Raw genomic sequence first — 23,340 nt, forward strand, 5'->3', positions numbered from 1 at the left:
GATGGTATTGAGACACAAAGCAGGTTACTTTATAATGATATAAAGGGGGCAGCATATCAAGAAAATAGAGCAATCATACACATTCCCAAGATCCAAACATCAATACACATAATACAGCAATAATGTAAAAATATAGTAATAATAAGGTATTGAGTATAAACAGAACTATCAGCATAAATGAACCATTCCACCCCATGCCAGAATATACATTCGTAAGTATACATAGAATATTCTCCAGGATATAGCAAAATAGAACACAAAAGAATGATAGCACATTTAAGAAGACTAAAATCACCCTATCTTCTTTGACCACATGGTATGAAATTGGCAGATCTTAAAATATGCAGATACAAAATACTTCTAAACAACTAAGGGGTCAAAGAAGAAACTAGTGAAATATATTCTCAAGGTGAAAATGCAAATTTTGTAGGTCAAAAAAAAAGCAGTTATGATAGGAAAGTTTATATAAATAGATCTCAAGTAACTTAACGTACCTCAGGGAATGAGACAGACTGGAGCAAGTTAATCCCAATAGATGCAAAAAAGCATTTGAGAAAATAACTCATGAATTAATGATAAAAATCTTTAACTGATTGGGTATAGAAGGAACACATCACAAATAATAAAAGCCATACATGACAAATGCACAGCTAACATAATGAAGAAATACTGAAATTGTTTCCTCCAAGATCAGGACCAAGACAGGTTTGATCACTATCTACTCTTATTCAAGACAGTACTCAAAGTCATAGTCGGAACGATTAGTCAAAACAAAGGCACATCATTGGGAAAGAAGATGTGTTGCTGTCAATATTTGTTGACAGTGTCCTCTTACATAGAGAAAAATCCCAAAGATATTAACAAAAAAACTATTGGGATAAATCAATGATTTCAATAACAAATCAATGATTTCAGTAACAAAACAAATTGTAGAAATTCCTGGTATTTTCAAATACATTTTGTAAGAATAGGTTTATTAAGAAAAGGAGAGAGGATAAAAAGAGGCACCCGCACTGTCACAGGCAGGCAGAGTGTTGCTACTGCTGTTTTGCAAAAGGAAAGTTTTTGAAAAGAAATACATGCATACACATAAGCAGGTAGGAGAGCTGAATTTTAACAGGGCAGAAAATTCGTGGTATTTCTTTACAATAATGCAAACTATCATTCATATCAACATCAAAAGCAGTAAAAATTGTTTAGTAAGAACTATGAGTTTGCTGAACTAGTAGACACAAACACATGGAAAGATACTGTTCATGGATCAGAAAAGTTAATGTTAAAATGGCCATACTACACAAAGGCATCTACCTTTCCAAATATAAACATTCTTCACTGAAATAGAAGAATCCTAAAATTTGTGTGGAACCACAAAGACCCTGAATAGCCAAAGAAATCCTGGGGGGGGGGGATAAAACCCCACAAAGCCAGGGGTATCAGGTTTCCTGATTTCAAGCTATATTACAAAGCCATGTTATAAAAAATGTGGTACTGGAAAAATTGACACCTAGGTCAATGGAAATGAATACAGTCCAGAATTTAATCCTGGCATATAGGGTCAATTAATATTTGAAAATAGAGCCAAGTACACAGAATGGGGAAGGAATAGTCTCCAACAAATAATACTGGGAAAACTGGAGAAACACAAACAGAACAACGACTATGGACCCCTATCTCATAACAATCACAAAAATTAACTTGAAGTGGATCAACTGACTTAAACATAAGGCTTGATAGCATAAGTATCCTAGCTGTAAACATAAGGGAGAAAGTGACCGATACTATTAGTCTCGGCAATGATTTTGTTGGACATAATTCAAAAAGCCCAGACAATTCAAGCAAACCCCCAAATGGGTCTACATCAAACTCAAAACTTCTGCAAAACAAAAGAAATATGACATATAATGGCGGCTGAGAAAATGGGAGAAAAATGTTGCAAACCTTAACTCAGACAAGGGGCTAAATATATGAACAACTTACCGTTCAAGAACAAAGAAACCATCTGATTGAAAATGAGCAGAAGTAGTACTAAGCTCTTCTAAATAAAAAGAGAAAGAGTTGAGGTATTTATAGTATTCTCTTGGCCCAAATGAAAAAACTGACAATAACAAATGCTGATGAGAATGTGGATAACATGGAACCCTCTTATACTGCTGGTGGGCATGCAAACTGTTCCAGTCATTATGGAAAGCTGTGTGGAGGACCCTCAAATTACTGAAAATGAATCTACCATTGGATCCAGCAATTCCACTTGTAGGAATCTATCCAAAGGACACTAAAATGCTAATTTGAAAGGGAACCTGCACTCCTATGTTGATTGTAGCACTATTGACAACAGCCAAGATATGGAAACAAATTAAATGTCCTCAAACAGATGAACAGGTCAAGAAGATGTGGTATATATACACACAATGGACTACTACTCAGCAGTCAAAAAGAAACTCTTGCCATTTGCAGCAACGTGGATGGAAATGGAAGGGATTATGCTAAGCAAAATAAGTCAGAAGGAAAAAGAAAAATATTGGATGGTAACTTATAGGAGGAATAGAAGGACACTGAACAAAGGGTAAAAAAACAAAACAAAACTTGGAGGCAAACTATAAATCTGAGCCACATGGCAGGGGAGGAGGAATGAGAGGCATCAAAGTGGGAGGGAAGAGCACAAGGGACTATGGTAACAGTGATGTGGTGGTGGGAGATTAATGGAGGGGAGAAACCAAATATTTACAAAATGAACAATGGGGTAAGAAAATAAAGTTCAAAAAGTATCTCTTAAGCACAGCAAAATAAATAAAAATGGGCAGTAGAAGAAAATGGACATTTGCCAAAGACAACATCACAACATAAGCAGGCACATGACAAATCATCACTACTCATCAGGAAAATACAGATACCACAACGGGGTATCATTTCACACTTGTTAAAATGGTGATCACCAACAAAGGGTGAAGAAGTTATGTGCCCCAGAAGAGAAGGAATGGGTCTTTACTAAGCAGAGTCAATCTGTCAGTCTTACCTTCTAGAAATTAAACAAGACGGACTTGCTATCTATAGACCATTCCACCCAAAACAACTGAAACACTTTTTTTTTTAAGTGCTCACAGAGCATTCTCAAGGATAGACCACATATTGGGACAAAACAAGTCTCAATAAATTTATGAAGATTTTAAAACATGCTAAGCTATTGAGACACAGGGCAAGCTAGGGTTATTAGGCAGTTTCAGGGACAGTGCAGGAGGGGACCTCTGAAGAATTTAGGGAGGCTTCAGAGATAAGGACAACCAAGGGAATGTAACCAATTCCACTGGGAAAAACAAACATCCCAGGACCATTGTTAACAAAATGGGAAAAACAAACATTCCAGGACCACAGACAATATCCAGGATGGTCCTGGTTTTCTTTAGGTGATAAAGATAAAGTGTGGAGATGCTCCCCCCAGAAGACTAGGCCATAAAAATAAAGATGTAACAAATGGGGAAAGACAAACCTGTTAGATAAAGAATGTGAAGATCCCCCGCTCAGTAGCAAATTAAGTGAGACAGCCAAGAACTGACCAATCACAAAGAGACTGGTGCAGCTTTAGAATAATGAGGGGAAGAAGGTCTATATTCCCTGAGACACGACTCCACTTTGGCTTCCTTGCCCCTCCCAGGCCTGGTTCCCTGGCCTGGGAGTCCCACTTTATTTCTGCTCTTTTTCGCCTCAATAAACTTTTTCTTTCTCTAAACAAACCTGCCTCTTCTCGCTTGCTTGCCTGAGCGTCTGCGAAGTTCCTGCTGCGGCTTCGTGAGACACCAACCCGTGGGGGTCTAGCGGCTGGGCTCAGCGCTGCCCTGCAGCCTGGAATCGGATCCCGGCTGGGAGACTAGGCCTGACAATTCCGGTATCACTATGTTTTAGATCAAAAGGGTATGAAACTAGAAATCAACCATAAGAATAGAGGAAAACCACAAATATGCAGAGACTAAATAACATTCTACTGAATAACTCCTGGGTAAACAAGGAAATAAAAAGTGATTCAAAAAACACCTGGGGACAAATGCAAATGAAGACAGGACTTACCAAAATAACTCATGAGAAACACAAATACTGGATAATTTCACTCATATGTGGACTATAAAAAAACAAAGAAATAGACAAAACTAGATTGAATTCCGACTTGGAATTCTAACTTTCCAGAACCAAATACTATGTAAGAGGGAAGTTTATGGAGACACAGGTCTACCTCAGTAAACTAAAAAGTCAAAGAAAAATCTAAATATACATGCTAGAAAAAGAAAAACATGAGGCCAAAATTGAGTAAAAGAAGGAAATAATAAAAACTAGAGTAGATTATCCTACAACAAAGGCATTGAGAAAGAAATGCCTCTTCAAAATATGGTGCTGAGAAAACTGGATAATCATATGCGAAAGAATGTAACCAGAACACTGTCTCACATCATATACAAAAGTAAATTCAAAATGGCTTAATGGCAGAGACTTGCATATAAAACCTGAAACCAAAAAATATATAGAAGGAAACACAGGCAAACACCCCACAATATTGATTTTAGTGATGTGTCTGGTGATTCTACTATAATTGCCAAGGAAAACAAAAGCAAAAAGCAAAAACATGGGACTGTATCAAGGAAAACAAAAGCAAAACAAATGGGACTACATCAAAAAAAGCTTCTACAGACCAAAAGAAACGATCATTAAAATGATACCTACCATATAAGAGAAAATACCTGCATATCATACACCTGACAAGGGGCAAATATCTAAGATAGGGCCTCCCCAGTGGCGCAGCGGTTGAGCGCTGGGTTGCGAAGCTGCCCTGCATCCTCTGCGGCGCTAGTTCGATCCCCGGCTGCTCCCCGGCCCCAGAGGAGGGTCCCACATGGTGCGCAGACCTCTCCTGCCGCCCGCTGCTCCCCTCAGCAGTGTACTTCGGTCCTTCTGCCTGCTCTGCTCCCCGCTCTGGCTCTGGTGAATTCTCTCACCCTCCCGTGCTTCTGACTGTACCCAGTGCATGTATAAACAAAAACAAACGAACAAATAAATAAATAAATAAAACATGCCTCTATAAAAAAAAAAAATATCTAAGATCGACGAAGAACTCATACAACCTAATAAAAAAACAAATAACCCAATCAAAAAATAAGAAAAACATACTTCTTGGAAAAAGACATACTAATGGCAAACGGGCATATGAAAAAATGTTCTTTATCACTAATCATTAAGGAAATGCAATCCAAAACTACAATAAGATGCCATCTCACACCCCTGAGAATTACCTATATTTAAAAAAATACAGTATAATTTAATACCTATGTTAAAAAATAATTTTTGGAAACAAAAATTATTGGTAAGAGTATGTGAAAGGAATGCTTGTTCACTCTTAGTAGATATGTAATTGGCTCTGTCCTTATGAAATAGAGTATAGAGGTTTCTCAAGACATTAAAAATAGAACCACTATATGTTTCAGCAATTTTACTTCTATTTATCTGAAGACTGCAAAAACACTAACTGGAAGGAATACATGCATGCTTATGTTCACTGCAGCACTATTTACAATAGCCAAATTATGGAAACAACTTAAGTGCCTAATGACAGATGAGTAGATAAAAAAGATAATATATATTTACACATGATGGAGCACTACTCAGCTATGAAAAATGAGGAAATCTTGACATTCATGACAAGATGAGTGGAATTGGAGGGGAATGTGCCAAGCAAAATAACTCATGAGAAAGACAAATACTGGATAATTTCACTCACATGTGGACTATGAGAAACAAAGAAATAGACAAAACTAGATTGAATTCTGACTTGGAATTCTAACTACAGAACTCAGGCTACCAAAGCAGGAGGGTAGGGGTGGGAACAAAAGTGGGGCGCGCACCCAATATAAGGGAATGTTATTGGAATTTGGTGGTGGGTGTGGTGTAGTTAATATACATTTGAAAAAGTATAAACCTACAGTGTTGTAAAATTACCTCAATAAAAATTACCTCAATAAAGCTATTATAATTTAAAAAATGGAATACAAATAAATGAAATTGTCATCAAAAAGACAATTCAGGGCCTCCCTGGTGGTGCAGCCGTTGAGCGTTGGGCTGCGAAGCTGACCTGCAGCGCTGATTTGATCCCCAAGGGTTCCACAAGGCACGTAGACCTCTCCTGCCGTGCCCACTGCTCCCCTTAGCAGTGTATTTCATCAGTCTGCCCGTTCTGCTCCCCACTGTGGCTCTGGTGAATTCTCTTACCCTCCCGTACTTCTGACTGTACCCAGTGCTTGTATAAATAAAATCTTAAAAAAAAAAAAAAAAGGCAATTCAAAAAGATCAATGAAACCAAGATTTTTTTTAAAGATAAAACCTTAATTTAGGGCCTCCCTGGTGGTGCAAAAGGTTAAGCACCGCACTATGAAACAATCTGAAGCCTCTGTAGCACGAGTTCAATCCTCGACCTGCCAGGGAGCAACCCACATGGTGAAGCAAACCTCTCCTATCTCGCCTGCTGCTTCCCTCAGCAGTGTATTTCAGTCAGTCTGCCTGTTCTGTTCCCCACTCTGTCTCTGGTGAATCCTCTCACCCCCTGCATCTCTGGCCTGTGCCCCAGCTCTTGTATGCACAAATAAATAAATCTTTAAAAAAAAAAAAAACCACCTTAATCAGACTCACAGTGAAAACCAAATAAAATCACAATTAAAAGGGAGGCTGCACCGATACTCAGAAATACAGATAAGAATATCATGAATGTCTTAAGGTAATGGTACACCATGATCGTGTGTGACTGACTCTAGGGATACAAGGATGTTTCAATATCTGAAAACCAATAAATGTGCTATATGATAGCAAAAAAAGGAAGGACAAGAATCATAAGTATCTCAGATGCAGAAAAAGCAATATATAAGATTCAATATCAATTTGATAAAAACCCCAGTAAATGGTTAAGAACATAACACAACATCATCAACACTATATGACAAATGTATCATCAATATATCACACTTAATGATGAAAAGCTGCAGTTTTTCCTCTAATAGCAGAAACAATGCTGTGTACTTTTACTATTATTATTCGAGAGTGTTGAAAGTCCTAGCCAGAAGAATCAGACAAGGAAATAAAAAGCGTCCAAATTGAGAAAGATAAAAGTAAAATTACCACTGTTTGCAGAAGACATGTTAAAATACTTAGGAAATTCCAAGGACTCCAGTGAAAATCTATTGAAGTATCTAAGGGTATATATACAACAGGGCAACTAATGTCATCAATAAAGGGTGTTGTGAAAACTGGACAGACATAAGCAAGCAATGAAGCTATCTCACAACATACACAAAAATTTAAGACTTGTATGTAAAACCTGAAGCCATGAAACAATCAGGAAAACATAGCTGATATGCTTGCTCCTTGACATTGACCTTAGAGATGTTTTTGAGGGATTTTACTCCAATGAGAAGGGAAACAAAAACAAAGAAATACATTGCTACATCAAATTAAAAAGCAAAGGAAATTAATCCAAACAAAAAGGCATCCTACCTACTGGGAAAATATATTTGCATGTCAAATATCCTACAAGAGGTTTATACCCCAAAAAATACAAAGAACTCAAAACTCAGTGAATAGGCACTAAATAGGCACCTAAATAGGCACTTCTCAATAAGACATGCAGATGTTAAACAGGCACATGAAATGATGTATAATATCTCATTTGATAAGTACAAATCAAATCACAATGAGATCATCTCACACCTGTCAGAATGGCTATCCCAGAAACAAAGTGCTGGCAATGATGCAGAGATAAACAAGTTTGCACACTGTCATTGAGAATGTCAGTTTGCACAGCCACTACGTACAACAGTATACAGATTCCTCAGAAAGGAAATGCAAATGGCCAACAGACATATGAAAAAGTGTTCAAATCCCTTATCAGGAAAATGCAAATCAAAACCACACAGAGTACCACCTTACACCAGTAAGAATGGCACATATCAAAAAAAAACTAGCGGGCCTCCCCGGTGGCGCAGCGGTTGAGCGCTGGGTTGCGAAGCTGCCCGCAGCCTCTGCGGCACCGGTTCGATCCCCGGCTGCTCCCCGGCCACCGGAGGAGGGTCCCACATGGCGCGCAGACCTCTCCTGCCGCCCGCTGCACTTCGGTCCTTCTGCCTGCTCTGCTCCCCGATCTGGCTCTGGTGAATTCTCTCACCCTCCCGTGCTTCTGACTGTGCCCAGTGCATGTGTAAACAAAAACAGACAGACAAATAAATAAATAAAACATGCCTCTATAAAAAAAAAAAAAAAACTAGCAACAACAAATGTTGGTGAGGATGTGGAGAAAAAGGAACTCTCTTGCACTGCTAATGGGGGTGCAAACTGGTCCAACCACTATGGAAAGCTGTCTGGAGGTTCCTCATTTTACTAAAAATGGAGCTACCATATGACCCAGCAATTCCACTCCTAGGGATCTACCCAAGGAACACAAAAACACTGATTCAAAAGAACACCTGGAGCCTCCCACGTGGGCGCAATGGGTTAAGATGCAACCTATGAAGCTGTCAGCAGCCTCTGCAGCATGAGTTCAATCCCTGGCCAGCCAGGGAGCTACCCACATGGCACTGCAGACCTCTCCTGACTCACCCACAGTGTACTTCAATCAGCCTGTTCTGTTCCCCACTCTCTCTTTGGTGAATCCTCTCACCCCCCACACATCTGGCCTATATCCCAGCTCTTGTATGCATAAATAAATCTTTAAAAAAAACACCTGTACCCCTATGTTTATTGCAGCACTATTTACAATAGGTAAAACCTGGAAACAACCCAAATGCCCAAAAATAGATGACTGGATCAAGAAGATGTGGTACATACATGTGGAATATTACTCAGCAATCCAAAAAGATAAACTCATGCTATTCACAGCAAAATGGATGGCGCTGGAAGGGATTATACTCAGTGAAATAAGCCAGAAGGAAAAAGAAAAATAACAGATGGTTTCACTCATACCAGGAATATAGGGGACCCAAATAAGACATGAGGGGAAAAGATAATACAAAAATAAACAAAAACAAACAGACAATTATAAACTGGAGACATCCTGCAGGGGAGGAGGAGGGAGAGGGATCAGAGGGAGGGAGGGAGGGATCAGGGGACTGTGGTGATGGTGCACGGGTGCCTTGGGGAAGGAAACTCTATGAGGGCCTCACCTGAGGGGGAAAATAAAAGCAAATATTGCTTAAAAATGACCAATGATTTAAAATATATATAAAAAAGTTTATATATATGAATAAAAGTTTTCATAAGAAAAAAAAACCAAATTGGTGCTGGGAAATCAGGACAGCACGCACAAAAGGATGAAATGAGAACACTACTTCACCCCAAGTACAAATGGATTACAGATTGGATGTAAAAGCCAAAACCATGAAACACAAAAAAGCAAACAGGCAGAATACACCATGACACCAGCTTCAGTGATGTCTTCCTAGATTTGTCTCCAACAGCAAGAGAAACAAAAGAGAATTTAAATAAATGGGACTACAGACAATTATAAACCAGAGACACCCTGCAGGGGAGGAGGAGGGAGAGGGATGAGAGGGAGGGAGGGAGGAGCACAGGGGACTGAGGTGATGGTGCACGGGTGCTTGGGGAAGGAAACTCTATGGGGACTACACCTGAGGGCGGGGGGGGGGGGGGGGGAAGCAAACATTGTTTAAAAATGAACAATGATGTAAAAAATAAATAAATTTTAAAAAGTCAATTTGAGCACTATACTACAAAGCTGTAGTCCCAAATCAAAACAATATGGTGTTGGAATAAAAACAGGCACACAAAGCAACGAGACAGAATTGAAAAGACAGAAAAAAAAACCCTGTACATATATAGGCAACTAATTTATAGAAAGAAACCAAGAGAATACAATGGATAATGTAACTTAGGCAACTCAACAATGACAATAAAAATATAACCTGATTAAAACTTGGCAAAAATTCTAAAGAGACATTTCACCAGAGATATACAGATGGCCAGAGACACGTGAAAAAGCAACGTGGAATATCAGTACGGAGATGTAAATCAAAACCACAATAAGATTTTGTCTCACCTGTCAGAATGGCTATTATCCAAAACACAGTAAGTAATAAATTTTGGTGAAGAGGTGGCGAAAAGGGAAACCCTCGTCCACCGGTATGAATAAACATTGGGATAGCCACTATGGAAAACAGTATGGAAATTTCTCAAAAGCTTAAAAATAGAATTACCACTTGATTCAGTAATACCACTCGTGGTATTTATCCAAAGAATATGAAAATGCTAACTTGAAAAGACATGCACCCCTATGTTCATTTATAACAGCCAACACAGGGAAACAACTCGAGTGCCCAATGATAGGTGAATGAAAAAAAATATGGTGCACATACACATAAAAAAATGATGAAATTTTGCTATTTGTGACAACATAAGTAGAACTTGAGGGGATCATGCTACATGAAATAAGTCAGACTGAGAAAAACAGTCTGATGTTACTCACTTTTGGAATATAAAGGAACAAGTCTTCAGACTAGGCCACAGAATGTTGACGATCAGAGGGGGAAGGGAGTGAGCAGAACAGGCCTACTGGATGGTGGATGGTGACAGGACAGTTGGTGTTGGGCATGGAGAGAAATGTAATATTGGAACCTATATATCGTTGTACACAATACATAAAACAAAGGAACAAAGAAAAAGTAAAGAACAAATGAAAACAAAGTCAGTAGAAGAAAATAATAAAGATCAGAGTGAAAATAAATGCAATATACACTAGAGAGACAGCAGAAAAGATAAAACCAAGGGATGGTTCTTTGAAAAAATAACCAAAACTGATGAACCCTAAGCTTGACTCACTAAGAAAATAAGAGAGGGCTTAAAATCTTAAGTGAAAGAAGTAAAAATTGACAACATGGAAATACAAAGGATCAAAAAAGACTACTATGAATATATGCCAACTAATTGGACAACTGAGAAGAAACAGAAACAATCCAGAAACATAAAATCTTTTAAGAGATTCCTTTTTTATTAAGAACTCTTTATATGTAAATTATTGTTATTGTTATTTCTATTTTTTATTATTTTGATTTTATATATTTTTTGCATCATTTTTCATTTTTGCACAATGTGTGCATTTTCATCATGGTCATAGTCCCCATACAATTCCTACCCCCCTTGTTTTGATCCTACTCCCGCCTCCCCCCCCCACCCTGTGTCTCTGGTTTATAGTTACTTGTTGATTTTGATTTTTACTTTATTATAATTAGTCTTTTTCCTGGTCCCTTATTTAGGTTTTCTAAATTCCTGCTATGAGTGAGACCATCAGTATTTTAATGAAAGCTGTAGTACGAGGGATGGTCATAGCAACACTGGCCTACGAAACAGTAAAAATCTCAAGTAAACAATCTAACCTTTCACCTAAACAGGAAAAGAACAAGTAAAGCCCAAAGCCACTAGAAGAAAATAAAGGAAATAAGAGACCAAAAAGATCAATGAAACCATGGAAGGCAAACAAAACCGACAAAACGCTAGAAAGAGGCATGAAGAAAAAAGTGAAAGTGCAAATAAAATCAGAAATGAAAGAAGTTACAACAGATACTACAAAAATATAAAGGGCCTTAACGACTTAGACTCACACTACCATCCAAAATTGAATCATTCTGGAAAAAAAAAAAAATCAGGAAGAAATAGAGATCTGGATAGAACAGTAACTATCAAGGAGAGAAACTAAAAGCCTCCCCCAAACCCTACAATACAGGGCCCCGTGGCTTTAATATTGAAAGCTACAAAACATTCAAAGAAGACCTGATATCTATCTTTTTCAAACTCTTCCAAAAAACTGAAAAGGCAGAATGCTTCCAAATTCCTTCTATGACGTTAGCATTACCCTGATGCCAAAACCATACAAGAACATCCCAAAAAGTAAATTCCAGGTCAATATTTCTGACTGATATATTAAAACAACCGCAACACAATCCTAGCAAATGAGAGACCAGCATGTTACAATAAAGAGTCAAGAGATTCATGCTCTATTTTTTTTTTTTAAAGATTTATTTATTTATACAAGCACTGGGTACAGTCAGAAGTGCCAGAGGGTGAGAGAATTCACCAGAGCCAGAGCGGGGAGCAGAACAGGCAGACCGATTAAATAAACTGCTGAGGGGAACAGGGGAGCAGCAGGCGGCAGGAGAGGTCTGTTGCGCCATGTGGGACTCTTGCCTGTGGCCAGGGATGGCGCTTCAGAGGCTGAGGGCAGCTTTGCAGCCCAGCACTCAACCACTGCGCCACCAAGGAAGGCCCATAGATTCAAGCTCTATTAACAAGAGGTTGGTAGAGATAAATGCCTGGAGGCTGTGGTCTGTGAGGAAACTACCGCTCAACTGCAGAACTGTTGCTCAGCCTGTGGCCCTGGAAAAGCGGAGAGGTGAATGATGCCAAGGCACACTTGGCTGAGCGAAGTGTGTGCAGATGAGCTCCTGTGCTCCCTGCAGGCAGGCTCCCTAGTGAAAACAACAGTGCACTAGGTTGGCTCACCCTCCCCTCTCCTCTGGACTGGTACTGACCTCGTGAAATTCACTAGAGCATTCAGACTGCAGAGACGCAGGTCTGGAACCCCAGAGGAAAGATGGGCAGTGCCCCAAACATGAGCTAGTGTCACCTACTCCATGGCAATGGCTGGACCCCTACAGGGCCATTCCCCTCTTATGTACTCAGCTGCTAGAAGATCCTATCACTGAAAGGCTATGGAAGCTGTCAGAGGCCAAAAATTAAAAAATCACTTAAAGCCACAGCTTTCTCAAGATACTGATGCAGATACTTTTAAAAGACAGAGAAATCTAAAGTTGCAAAACCGTAAGACAAAAAAATAAAATAAAATACGAGGCACTTTAAGACCTGCATGGTCTATGTTACCACAAGAACAACCCTATAGAATGCAGCCACAAAGACATGGAAGACTATCTTCTTATCAGATACAAAGTTCAAAATTGTTATTAAAGAAATTTAAAGAAATTGAAGAAAATAAAATGCTGATCAAAGGAATACAAGAGAATGCAAAAGAACAAAGGAATTATCTGAGAAATAAAATTAATGAACAGATAATAAACATTGAAGCTTATTTTTACAAATTATTACAAGCAATCAACTTTTGAACACCAGGTCAGGAGTAGGAAACAAACAAACCAACTACAAGCAAGGAAACTGAAACAGTAATCAGAAGTCTCCTCCCAAAACAGAAGCTTAGGACCAGATGATTTCACAAGTGAGTTCTAGCCAGTCTTCAAACTAATATCTATTCTCAAGTTCCCCAAACACATTCTATGAGGTCAACATTCCTCTTATAACAAAAGCAAAGACATCACACACACATACACACACACTCTACAGACCAATATCCCTGATAAATGTAGAAATCAAAAGGGAAATAAATTCTCAAAATTAAAGTGAAAATAGAATGCATCAAAATTTGTGGGATGCAGAATTTCAAGAGGAAAGTTTATAGCAACAAACAGGCATTACGTTATTTGAAAAATCTCAAAAACTGGGCCTCCCTGGTGGCACAGGCAGTTGAGTGCCACACTCTGAAGCTGTCCGCAGCCTCTGCACTGCAGGTTCCATCCTGGCCAGCAAGTGAGAATCCCACATGGCACAGCAGACCTCTCCTCTCTCGCCCCCTGCTCCCCTCAGCAGTGTATTTCAGTCAGATCTGCCTGTTCTGTTCCCTGCTCTGTCTCTGGTGAATCCTCTCACCCTCCCTTGCCTCCTGCCTGTACCCCAGCCCTTGTATAAAAATAAATCAATCTTAAAAAAAAATACATTTCCTGCATCTTCCCCAGTTCCTCATATTTTTTGAATCGCTGGTTTAAGTCATTTGGCTTCATTTATTCTGTAACCTGGGTCACCGAAGTCATGGATTCAGCTCAAGTGAGGAAGAGAATAAAGAAATGGGTCTAGCTCAGAATCCAAGAGGCTTGCTACCGGCTTCCTGAAGGATGGGGAGCCTTTTAATTGCATTTAGTAGCTGCAGGCCAAGCGCCGACCCTTTACCCTAAAACACAAATCAACAACCTGCAGCTGCAAGCCAGGGCGCCTGCACCTCCCGCTCCAGGGCTAGGTGCAGGGATTCGACATTAAGGCACCTCAGCAGGCACACACCCAACACCTCCCGCCCGGGCTTTTCCTGAGAGGTGTGTGGACTGGACAAGAGGAGGCTTTTCCCTTTGCACGTTTTAGGCTGTCATTCTCCGCCCTGCACAGCTGTGGGCTCAAGGAATCTTAAATTTCTCCAGCGGTGCGTTTAAGAGGAAGAGGCGCGCGAACCCACCTGGCCAGAGTGACCAACCACTGCGGACTTCATCAGCGTGGGGGGTTCCACAAGCGCGCGCTGCCATGACCTGAAATGGGCGCATCCTAAAATGCCAACAGCAAGTGAAAAGCGTGCAAACCCACGCGAACGCCACGTGCTGCTGCTGCAAACCCGGTTCACGCGCGCACCCCGCAAGGCCGCGCCCTGTCGGTCTGGCTCCCCCGAGAGAGGAGAGAGCTCGCGCGCCACACCAACCTTGCCATCCGGCCGAAAAGCCCTCGAGGGCTTGGCGCCGCGGGTCCCTCCCCGTGCTGGCCGCGCGAGCGCCCCTGGGGCTGCGCGTCCCGTCCCGCCCGGGGTCCCCGGGGACCTCCACCCCCTCGCGCCCCAGCCCCGCCGAGCTCACCCCACCCTGGGCGCCTCCAGCCGGCGGCGGCCCTGCCAAAGTCACGACCCTCGCCACGCGGTGCCAGCCGGGGCCGCGGCGTTCGGAGAGTCGGGTCCTAGCCACGCTCCGCCAGCTCCACGCGGTCTCCGGAGCAGCCTGGGGGGCCCCTAAGTAGCGCAGCGCGTGCTGCGGTGTCGGGGCGCGCGGGGCGCCAGGCGGGCTCGCGGCGCAACACTCCGGGCAGTGGGTCTGCAGCCGCTCTAGGCGCTCGCCCGCCTCGGCTCGCCCACCCGACCCTCATTTATAAGCCGGGTCGCCCCTCGGTCCTGGGAGGGGCCGCGAAGCCCCGCCCCGCCCCGGGATGCGGCCCACGCGAGAGGGGGCCCTGATGCGCGTCCCGCGCGCACCTGCTGCGGCCGCTGGGCCGGCGAGGCTGGGGGCGCGCGCTCGCTTGGCCGTGGGCGCGGAGCGGGATCCAGGTTGTGTGGCTCTCGGTCTGGGCACTAACGGAGGGGGCTGCTCCGGAGGCTGGGTTAAACTTCTGTCTCCTCGGAAGGAGAGGCTGGCAAAGGCTGCACACAGCCCTCCGCGGGCGGTTCCTTGAGGATCGCCGGGGTCTCTGCACTGAAAGGAGCATCCGGGTGTGTGCTGGACACCCCTGTCTTTGGTCTGGACACCCCTGGCTTCGGTCTGGCACCTGTGCCAGGAAGCAGGCTCATTCTCCTGCGGCTGTCAGAGCTTCAGTGCTGGCGGCATTCTTTCACCCAAGGCTTACTCAGAGCCTTGGCCATGCGAGGCCTCCCTGTTCCAGCACTGGCAATACCATGGACACATGGACCCTGCTCTCGAGGATCCTCCAGATTCCCGGAGGGACAGAGAAAGGGCCATCACGGGGGTTTGTCACTGAGGTAGAGGTTGAGGGGCTGTTCAGCTCTAGGGTGGTGGCTGTCTCTTACAGCTTCCACTCCTGTATTTGTTTAGCCTTCTCTTTACCTTTTAACTGGCCAGGTCCTCACCACTGCAGTCCTACTTATAATTAGTGCTCCTTTCCCCGCTTAGGGTAACAAACTATTTTTTTATTGATTAAACTTTCTTACATTGTTCATTATGGTACACTAGTTGATTTCTCCCCTCAGGTGTAGCTCCCATAAATCACGGGTGAACCTTCACCATAGTCCCTTTGAGCAGGCAGCTTGCACTCTCACCAGGATATGGGTGGTATCTGATCTGCCTAGTTGTAAGGCAGCATGCACCGTAGCAATCTGTCATCACATGGAAGTGCTAAAGGAGACTCAGCTCGGCAGGTCTACCTGGCACAAATTGCATGAACAGGTAGTCCAGGCTCCAGGAACACTGTTGCTTTGTCTCTTCCCTCCTTGTGTGTCAGGCCTCCAGGGGGTTATGTATGACAATTGACTGATGGAGGAAACTCAAGCCTGGACTCTGATGGCTCTGTGTTGCATTCTGGTATCACAGGTAAACGGTAATACAGCCACACTCAGGGATGATTGGGAAGAAGGTGAAGGAAAATCCTCCCAAAGAGCAGAACACCAAGCATAGCAGACTATTTGATCATCTACTATGTCTGGAGTGAGACGGGACAAGACCGGACTGCAGCGAATATTTACAGGGATGCACCACAGCTGTGGACGATTTGGCTGGAAACATTCAGGGCCTTGAAAGAACCAGGACTACAATGTTGGTGAGGAGGAAACCCTGGCTGGAGCCCTCTGCGTGAGCACAGACGGCGAAGGTAACCTTGTCCCGAAGGGCAGTTACTGTAGTGGAGGCTCTTCATAAATCAGCTTGACAACATTCTGTGCCCAGTGGGTGTCCGTTTTTTTCACCCAGTTGCTGTAGAGTTTGCTCTATGGGCCACTGAGCAAAGAGGCTGTGGCAGCAGGGCGAGAGAAAGGAGCAGCAAGAGATTTTTCCCTACAAAGGCTGGCACTGCTGCCAACCGCCTGACCTTCCCACACAGATGACTGCTTTATAGTGAGCCAAATGAATTGTGTTAAAAGACTATCAATTTCTTACATCAAGTTTACATTTGAATCAGTTTTGATATCTTATGGTTGCCTCATTAATGAATGAGTCAATAAGTGCTTTGGTATATGTTCGTGTTTTATTTACAAGTGAGTTTTTTTTTTTTTTGAAAGTTGCATGTTAGCAGCGAGCACACAATTTTTTCTTAGATTTGGAGTAGTTTAGGAGCAGAGTGGTAAAGCCTTTGGCTCAGTCAATGGTTAACTGTTAATAATTATCAGCTGAACGAAAACACATGTGAGTATCAACCTCCACACACACTTTCTAGCCTACATGGTGCAAGGACAGATTTTGCAGTCAGACTTGGTTAAAATCCTGGCAAGGCCACTTAGAAGCTGTGCAGCCATGAGGAAGTTATTCAACTCCCCTAGCCTTGACCTACCCTCCCACCCCTGCACCACTAAAGTCTGGCTATATAAACTGCCTCAAAGGACTGTTACGACGATTATACGTTGGGGTATGAAAAGTGCTTAGCACAGTGCCTGACTGTAGGGTAAGTAAAGTATCAGGCTTTTCTGCCCTCCCGCCATCAGGATTGATGATGAATCCCTGCGGTCCTGAATGCATGCCTGATGGTGGGCACCTGAAGTGGGTACACCTGGGCTGAGAGACTGAGTTTATAAGGGTGGCGTCACGGGGACGCCAGCAGAAACTAAGAATGAATGGAAGCAGGAGAGCAGAGAGAACACGAGAGAAGGCCGGAGAACCCAGACAGAGTGAAGACTTGCTGGGGACTGGGAGGCCTGCCAGCCTCCCGGCCCCCCAGCATCCCTGCCTGCTGTGTACCTGGTAAATCTAAATAAAAGACCTGCAAAAGCCACTGAGGGCTCTGACTCCTCCTTCACCCGGTCTGCTGGATCAGAAAACCTGCACTGTGGCCCGTTCCTGCCACTCCAGTAAGCCTTACCTTTATGTTTCAATGATTTTTTTACTGATGACATCATTGCTATCCATCCTTGTTTTTTTTTTTTTTTTACAATATAGCATTTCTCCCCTCAGATGTGGTGACTATAGTTTTTCTACCGCCAAAGTCCCTGTAGTCCTCCACCATAGTCCACTGTCCCCCCGCGCCATGCCTCAGATCTCTGGGCTGCTTTCTGCTTTCAAGGATGAATTTTAAGTTTGTCTTTGTCTGTTCCTTTGTTTGGTTTCTCTATAGTCCACATGTAAGTAAACCACCCAGTTTCACTTCACCATCCTTTGGCTCACTTCACTCAGGAGAATCCCTTCCAGAGTTTATTCTTTTTAAATACTCAACATAGTTAGAGACTTATTGCCACTACTTTTTCCATATATATTTTTATCAGCTTTATTATGACATAATTAACAGGCCATAAAATGCACCCTTTTAAAATACATACTTCAGTGGTTTATAGTATATTCAGAGTTGTTTGCCCACTACAACAAATTAAATTCCACTACCTCAAAGGAAACCCATATCCACTAGTCATACCCCACTCAGCCCCTCCCTAGCACTAAGTAACCATAATTTTCTTTCTGTATCAATGGACTTACCTATTCTAGAATATTCATATCACGGAATCATACACTATGTGGTCCTTTGTATCTGCTTTCTTTCACTGAACATAACATTCCCAACATTCATTTGTGTTGCAGCATGAATCAGTATTTCATTACTTTTTAGGGCCATGTAATATTCCATTGTATGGACAGACCACATTTGCTTATGCATCATCATTTGAGTTGTTCCACTTTGGACTGCTGTGAATGTTAATGTGCAAATTTCTGTGTAAACATATTTGCTTTCCTTTCACATTATGAAACTTTTTCCTTGTTTCCAAATCTATAAAAAGATCATTACAATTAAATATATCTCTCCGGTATGTTGTAAGAACTTAATGAGCAAATTTATACAAAATTCTCTGAAGAATAACTGGATTATCATAGTGGTAAAAATGTTAGCATGTATTATAATTATATGCCCACTTCTATCCCCAAATGCCCCTCATGCACACTCAGCAAAGCCATTCCCTCCATCACCTTCCCCGTTGGTCCTTTCTCCCCTGCCCTCCCACTAAAGGGCAGAACCTTCTTTTTGGTACCAAAGTCCTAGTGTATGAAAATAATTTATAATTATTTTTCTTTGTCAGCTCACCCAACTTTGATTCCTTATTTTGCTCATGTATGTGAAGTTTTCCAGTATATATTTTTATCTGACTTGCTCTGCTACATATAATTCCTTTGAGCTACTTCCATGTTGCTGTAAATGGTGACATTTCACCTGTCTTTATGGCTGAATGGTATTCCAGTGTGTGGCTATGCCACATCTTCTTGATCCAGCCTTCTATTGGTGGGCACTTTGGTGGCTTTTTTCCATTTCCCTTGGGTCTACCTAGAAATGGGAGGCTGCCAGTTATTGTAGAGCACAGATAGGTTGGAAACAAGGACCTGCTTCATGATTCCTGTCTTATGACAAAGGTAAGCATCCAGCTTACCTTTAGATAACCTTGGGTTTAAATATGGTCATGTCCTTCATCACAGTCTTCACATAAATGTTCACACTATACTTACATTGAGTAGTTCCTATTTGCTTAGAGCTAAATAAGCCAGAGCATTGTTCTGATTCTATCTCCTCACTAGAGGGTCTATAAACTTTTTACAATGACATAAACATTATGTCAGAACTGGCCATCATCAGCCCAGAGTGGAAACTTCCCAGCTCTAAAGGCCAGCCTAGCTCTAGCCAGGCTCCAGTCCTTACATACTCTAGTGCTGTACCATATCATAGATGAGGAAATTGAGGCTGGGAGAAATTTAGACATTATACTCTATCCCATCATGCAAAAGAGCTGGGTCTGAACTTAGGTGTGCATCCTTTGCACCATTGTCCCCTCTGACATACAGATGAGTCCGCATGTCAGCAGGGACACCTTCTACCCAGCTGGCCAAGCAATGAGAGCCCAGGATGCAAAGGCCGTTACAACCTTGTGCTGCTTTTAAGCCACTTACAGCCTAGGGAAGAATGTGGAGGAAGTCAAGGAGTGGGGAGAGAGAAGTGGACATGGGGTCTCTGCTTCTGCACGTTCTAAGGGAGCAGAAACCCATTTTTAGAGGCTGGCCAAGAGGTTCACAAACATTTCTCACAAACACCTGCTGCTGCATGCCTCCTTATCTGGCCCCCTTCCTGCATAATCCTCCTCTTCTTGGGCTGGGAAGGGAGCTGTACACCTGGGGGTATATCTATTTTTTCCCCTTCATAATTGGTTTGGTCCTCTTAAAAAAAAAAGAAAGAAAAAACTGATTTAAAAACTCAGCATTTTGTTCAATATGCAAAATATAATTTATTACCTGGAGTTTACACCCCTGAGTTTCCCAATCAAATATTTCATCAATGACTACTGAACAACACGTGCTGTGAAATTAAATACTTACAGGAGAGATGATTTACAGCCTGTGGGAGTGAGTGTTGTATGGAATATTTTCTGAGGACACTGAAAGTCACTTTTATGATTGGAAAGTTATGGGCTATTTTGCGTGTAAACTGAAGATGCTCTTCTTGGCAAGCACAGAACTTTGTGCTTTCTCTGAATCTACGTAACATTCCCCTACCCTGTCTTCCTTTACTTCTGGGAAGCCCAGGTCAGAGTGTAGAGACACGAAAAGGTCCCGTGGGAGAACGGGACAGCCATAACTAGGAGACCAGGAACAACCTCTGGAACATTCTGGGAGGTCAGGAATTCCATGGGATACACTCTGGGGCCTGATCTCTTCGGTAGCTGGTAGGCTCCGCCTACTTCTTGGATACCCTGCCCAGACTGTAACACATTGGGAGAGTGGGGGCCGTGTGGGAAAAATGGTCCCTCTGCACCATGCTCCCTCCCTCAGTCTGGGATCTTTAGGGGAAAGCAGGGGCTCTTATATTTCTTTCTCTAGTCCAACGCCTGCTGTGTAAGGACCTCAGTAAATGTTTCCTTGGCAAATGACTGAATATTTGAAAGAGTTGATGGAAGAGTTGGCCTGGCTGATTTTTGACTGATTGGCTCATTACAATGCCCGAACAAGTAATTGTGGGGGTTGAGCTGGAACTAACCCCCAGGCCCAGGCAAGTCTGAGGGCTGTGTGTGTGGCTCTAACTCTGGAAGGGCCTTTCTGAGGAGCAGCCTGGGGCTGGGCCTGCAAAGACATAATTACCACCAGAAAATGGGCTGGGTTGGAGCAGGAACTAGAGCGGAGAAGGGAGGATCCAGGGGCCTCGGCACACACAGCCCCTGGGCCACAAGCCTGGCCACCCGAACCCCAGGCCACCAGAGGGCAAGCTTCACCCAGGAGTGATTTTTGGTCTGAGGTGATCTTTTATTTCCCCAAGCAATGCATACCATCTTTCTGAATGAGTTTTCTAACATAAAGAATAAGCCCTTACACCTTAAAAAAAAAAGGGGGCGGGGAAGGGACCCTGAAGCAAACACACTTGTATTTTCCAAAAGGAATCGTTGAATCTCAAATAAAGACAATATATTTTTGTTATATTTTTCTCAACATAAGAGAAGCAAAGGCATTATCATCTCAGACCTGTCAATTTATATATGTAATTACACTTGCAGTGCAATAAATATGAGTGTGGTTTACATGGGCAAGATCCACTTTAGCCTGAGTGGATACGACTAATCCTAATACAGCTAATACTATAGTCAGGTTTTCCAGTAAGTTTACTGTCTCGTGTTCTTACACAGAAAGATTCTGGTCGCTCTGAGAAGCAATGGCACACAAACAACATTCAGCTTTTCCTTCAAAGGAAAGAAAATTTTCTGCCCAAGTGACACAGTGATAGATAACAAATCATACATCAGGCATCCTGTCCATTTTATGCACCTCTCTGTCCGTAACAGGCCACATAGATGAAAATGTTTGATCTCAAAAAAGATGATAGGATCTGAGACTGAAAAAGATTCTTTTACAATAAAAACTTTTTTTATAAAGTGATTTGGTCTAATTACATTTGGATTTGGAATCTTAACAGACTGCTTAACACAGTCCTTCTCATATCGTCCATTAACATTAGCACGTCTAAAGGAAGGCTCCAAAAGTCACACGCACGTTAAGAAAAATCAGATTTTAAAGTGCTCCAAAACCAAATTTGACTCAAGGAAATAATATGCAATCTATAAAATGCTAAATTCTGTTGGGAACAGAGTATTATTACAATAACCTTAAACATAAATACATTTTAAAAAGTGCTCAAAATGAAAAAACACTTCACTTGCAGGTGTTCTTCGGGTGCTGGTGCTCACACAGGAATCCTTAATGGTAATACTGGAGACACTGTCAACTCTCAGTCTTGGAGTTGCTCCCTTAGAGTTGCAACAAAGCCCTCAGATACTCTAGAAATAAGATGATTAATGTGATGATTTCAAATTCTATGCCTAGGTATCTATGTGTGCATTGTGAGAAGATGATTAAGCCCAGACCTGCAAAGGCAAGCAGAAAATTTTTAGTGCCTTCATGGTTAGCAGCTTATAAGACTTGAATTTGAAAAGGTAAAATCAGTCCACCCCACACACATACACGTCTCCACCCAAAACACAGCACTGACATGTCTGGGAAGGGTAACACTTTACTCCTAGCAACTCAAAGGTCCTTCTTCGTACCAGATCCTCCTCTTCCTCACTCAGTGGTCTGCAGGGTGTCAGCGGCCCCTCTACCAGGAACTAGTCACGTTTAGACCAAGTGCTGAGACCAGCTGTACTCACACAGCTCCTGGGGCACATTCACACGACTTTACTGATTTAGGAAACTCATGTCTGGGGAAAGGAAGTCACAATTAACTTTGGTTTCTTTCAAAAACATCGCAAAAGTTCTATTTATCCTAAGACTAGACTATTCAACTGCCCTTTTGAAAAGCACTCATTTCTCAGGACAATCTAGAGCATCAAATGACCAGTTACTTTTCAAGACTGTCTTTGAAATCCTCTCTCTCCTTCCATCCTTAAACTATGATGCCACAAATATGTCAAAACTTAATTCCCTCCATCAAAAGACCTCCCATAAACCTGCCCCTCCCAACCTCATGAATATCAGCCTTTGCACTCCCCTTCTGAGATGCCACCTATGTCAAGTTTCTGATCTTCCACACCACAGTAGGCAATTCATTTAGTTTTCTTTCATGAACAGGCTATTTTGTTGCCATTTCTGGGGAGCCAACATTTGACAAGATTGTGGAATTCTTTGAGCATCTGACCCAAGCTAGTAAGGACACTTTTTTTCCCGGTAGAATGCGCACACACACACAATTTGGCATATAATTTCAGAAGCTCTGTGGACCTCCAAAGTCCCTTTTTGGGTACTGAGGGACTCTGTGACCAGAGAATAAGAATCCCGCACTACTGAGAGGTGACACTGGCAATACTGATTTGTGAGAGTAGAAGCAGAAGTATCAGACATTTAGGATCAAAAGAACCTTGTGGCTTTCCTAACCCAACTACTGTCTCATCTGTGTGCTGATGTATTGTTGTATAACTGATGCTTGATCACTTGCATTGATGGGGGACTTACTACCTCCCCAGGTAACTCAGCCCTTCTGCAGCTCCGGGCAGAGCTGCCATCAGAGTTCTCTTTGGCTGACTCAGCCCATCCCAGTTTACTCTGA

General features: G+C 42.4%; 1 protein-coding gene across 2 annotated transcripts in view; it reads right to left on the reverse strand.

Moving 5' to 3' along the window:
- Window positions 1-17,986: 17,986 nt before the first annotated feature.
- Window positions 17,987-23,340, reverse strand: part of GNB5 (G protein subunit beta 5) — a 38,488-nt gene continuing 33,134 nt past the window's right edge. For both annotated transcript variants that reach the window (XM_037502501.2, XM_054701576.1), the window contains exon 11: window positions 17,987-22,162. In XM_037502501.2, the coding sequence (XP_037358398.1) occupies window positions 22,151-22,162 (12 nt within the window). In that variant the 3' untranslated portion in view covers window positions 17,987-22,150. The remainder of the gene's footprint in view (window positions 22,163-23,340) is intronic.

The sequence above is a fragment of the Talpa occidentalis genome, unplaced genomic scaffold (genome assembly GCF_014898055.3).
Source record: "Talpa occidentalis isolate TD23 unplaced genomic scaffold, MPIMG_talOcc4v2.1 talOcc4.11, whole genome shotgun sequence".
Taxonomy (NCBI): Eukaryota; Metazoa; Chordata; class Mammalia; order Eulipotyphla; family Talpidae; genus Talpa; species Talpa occidentalis.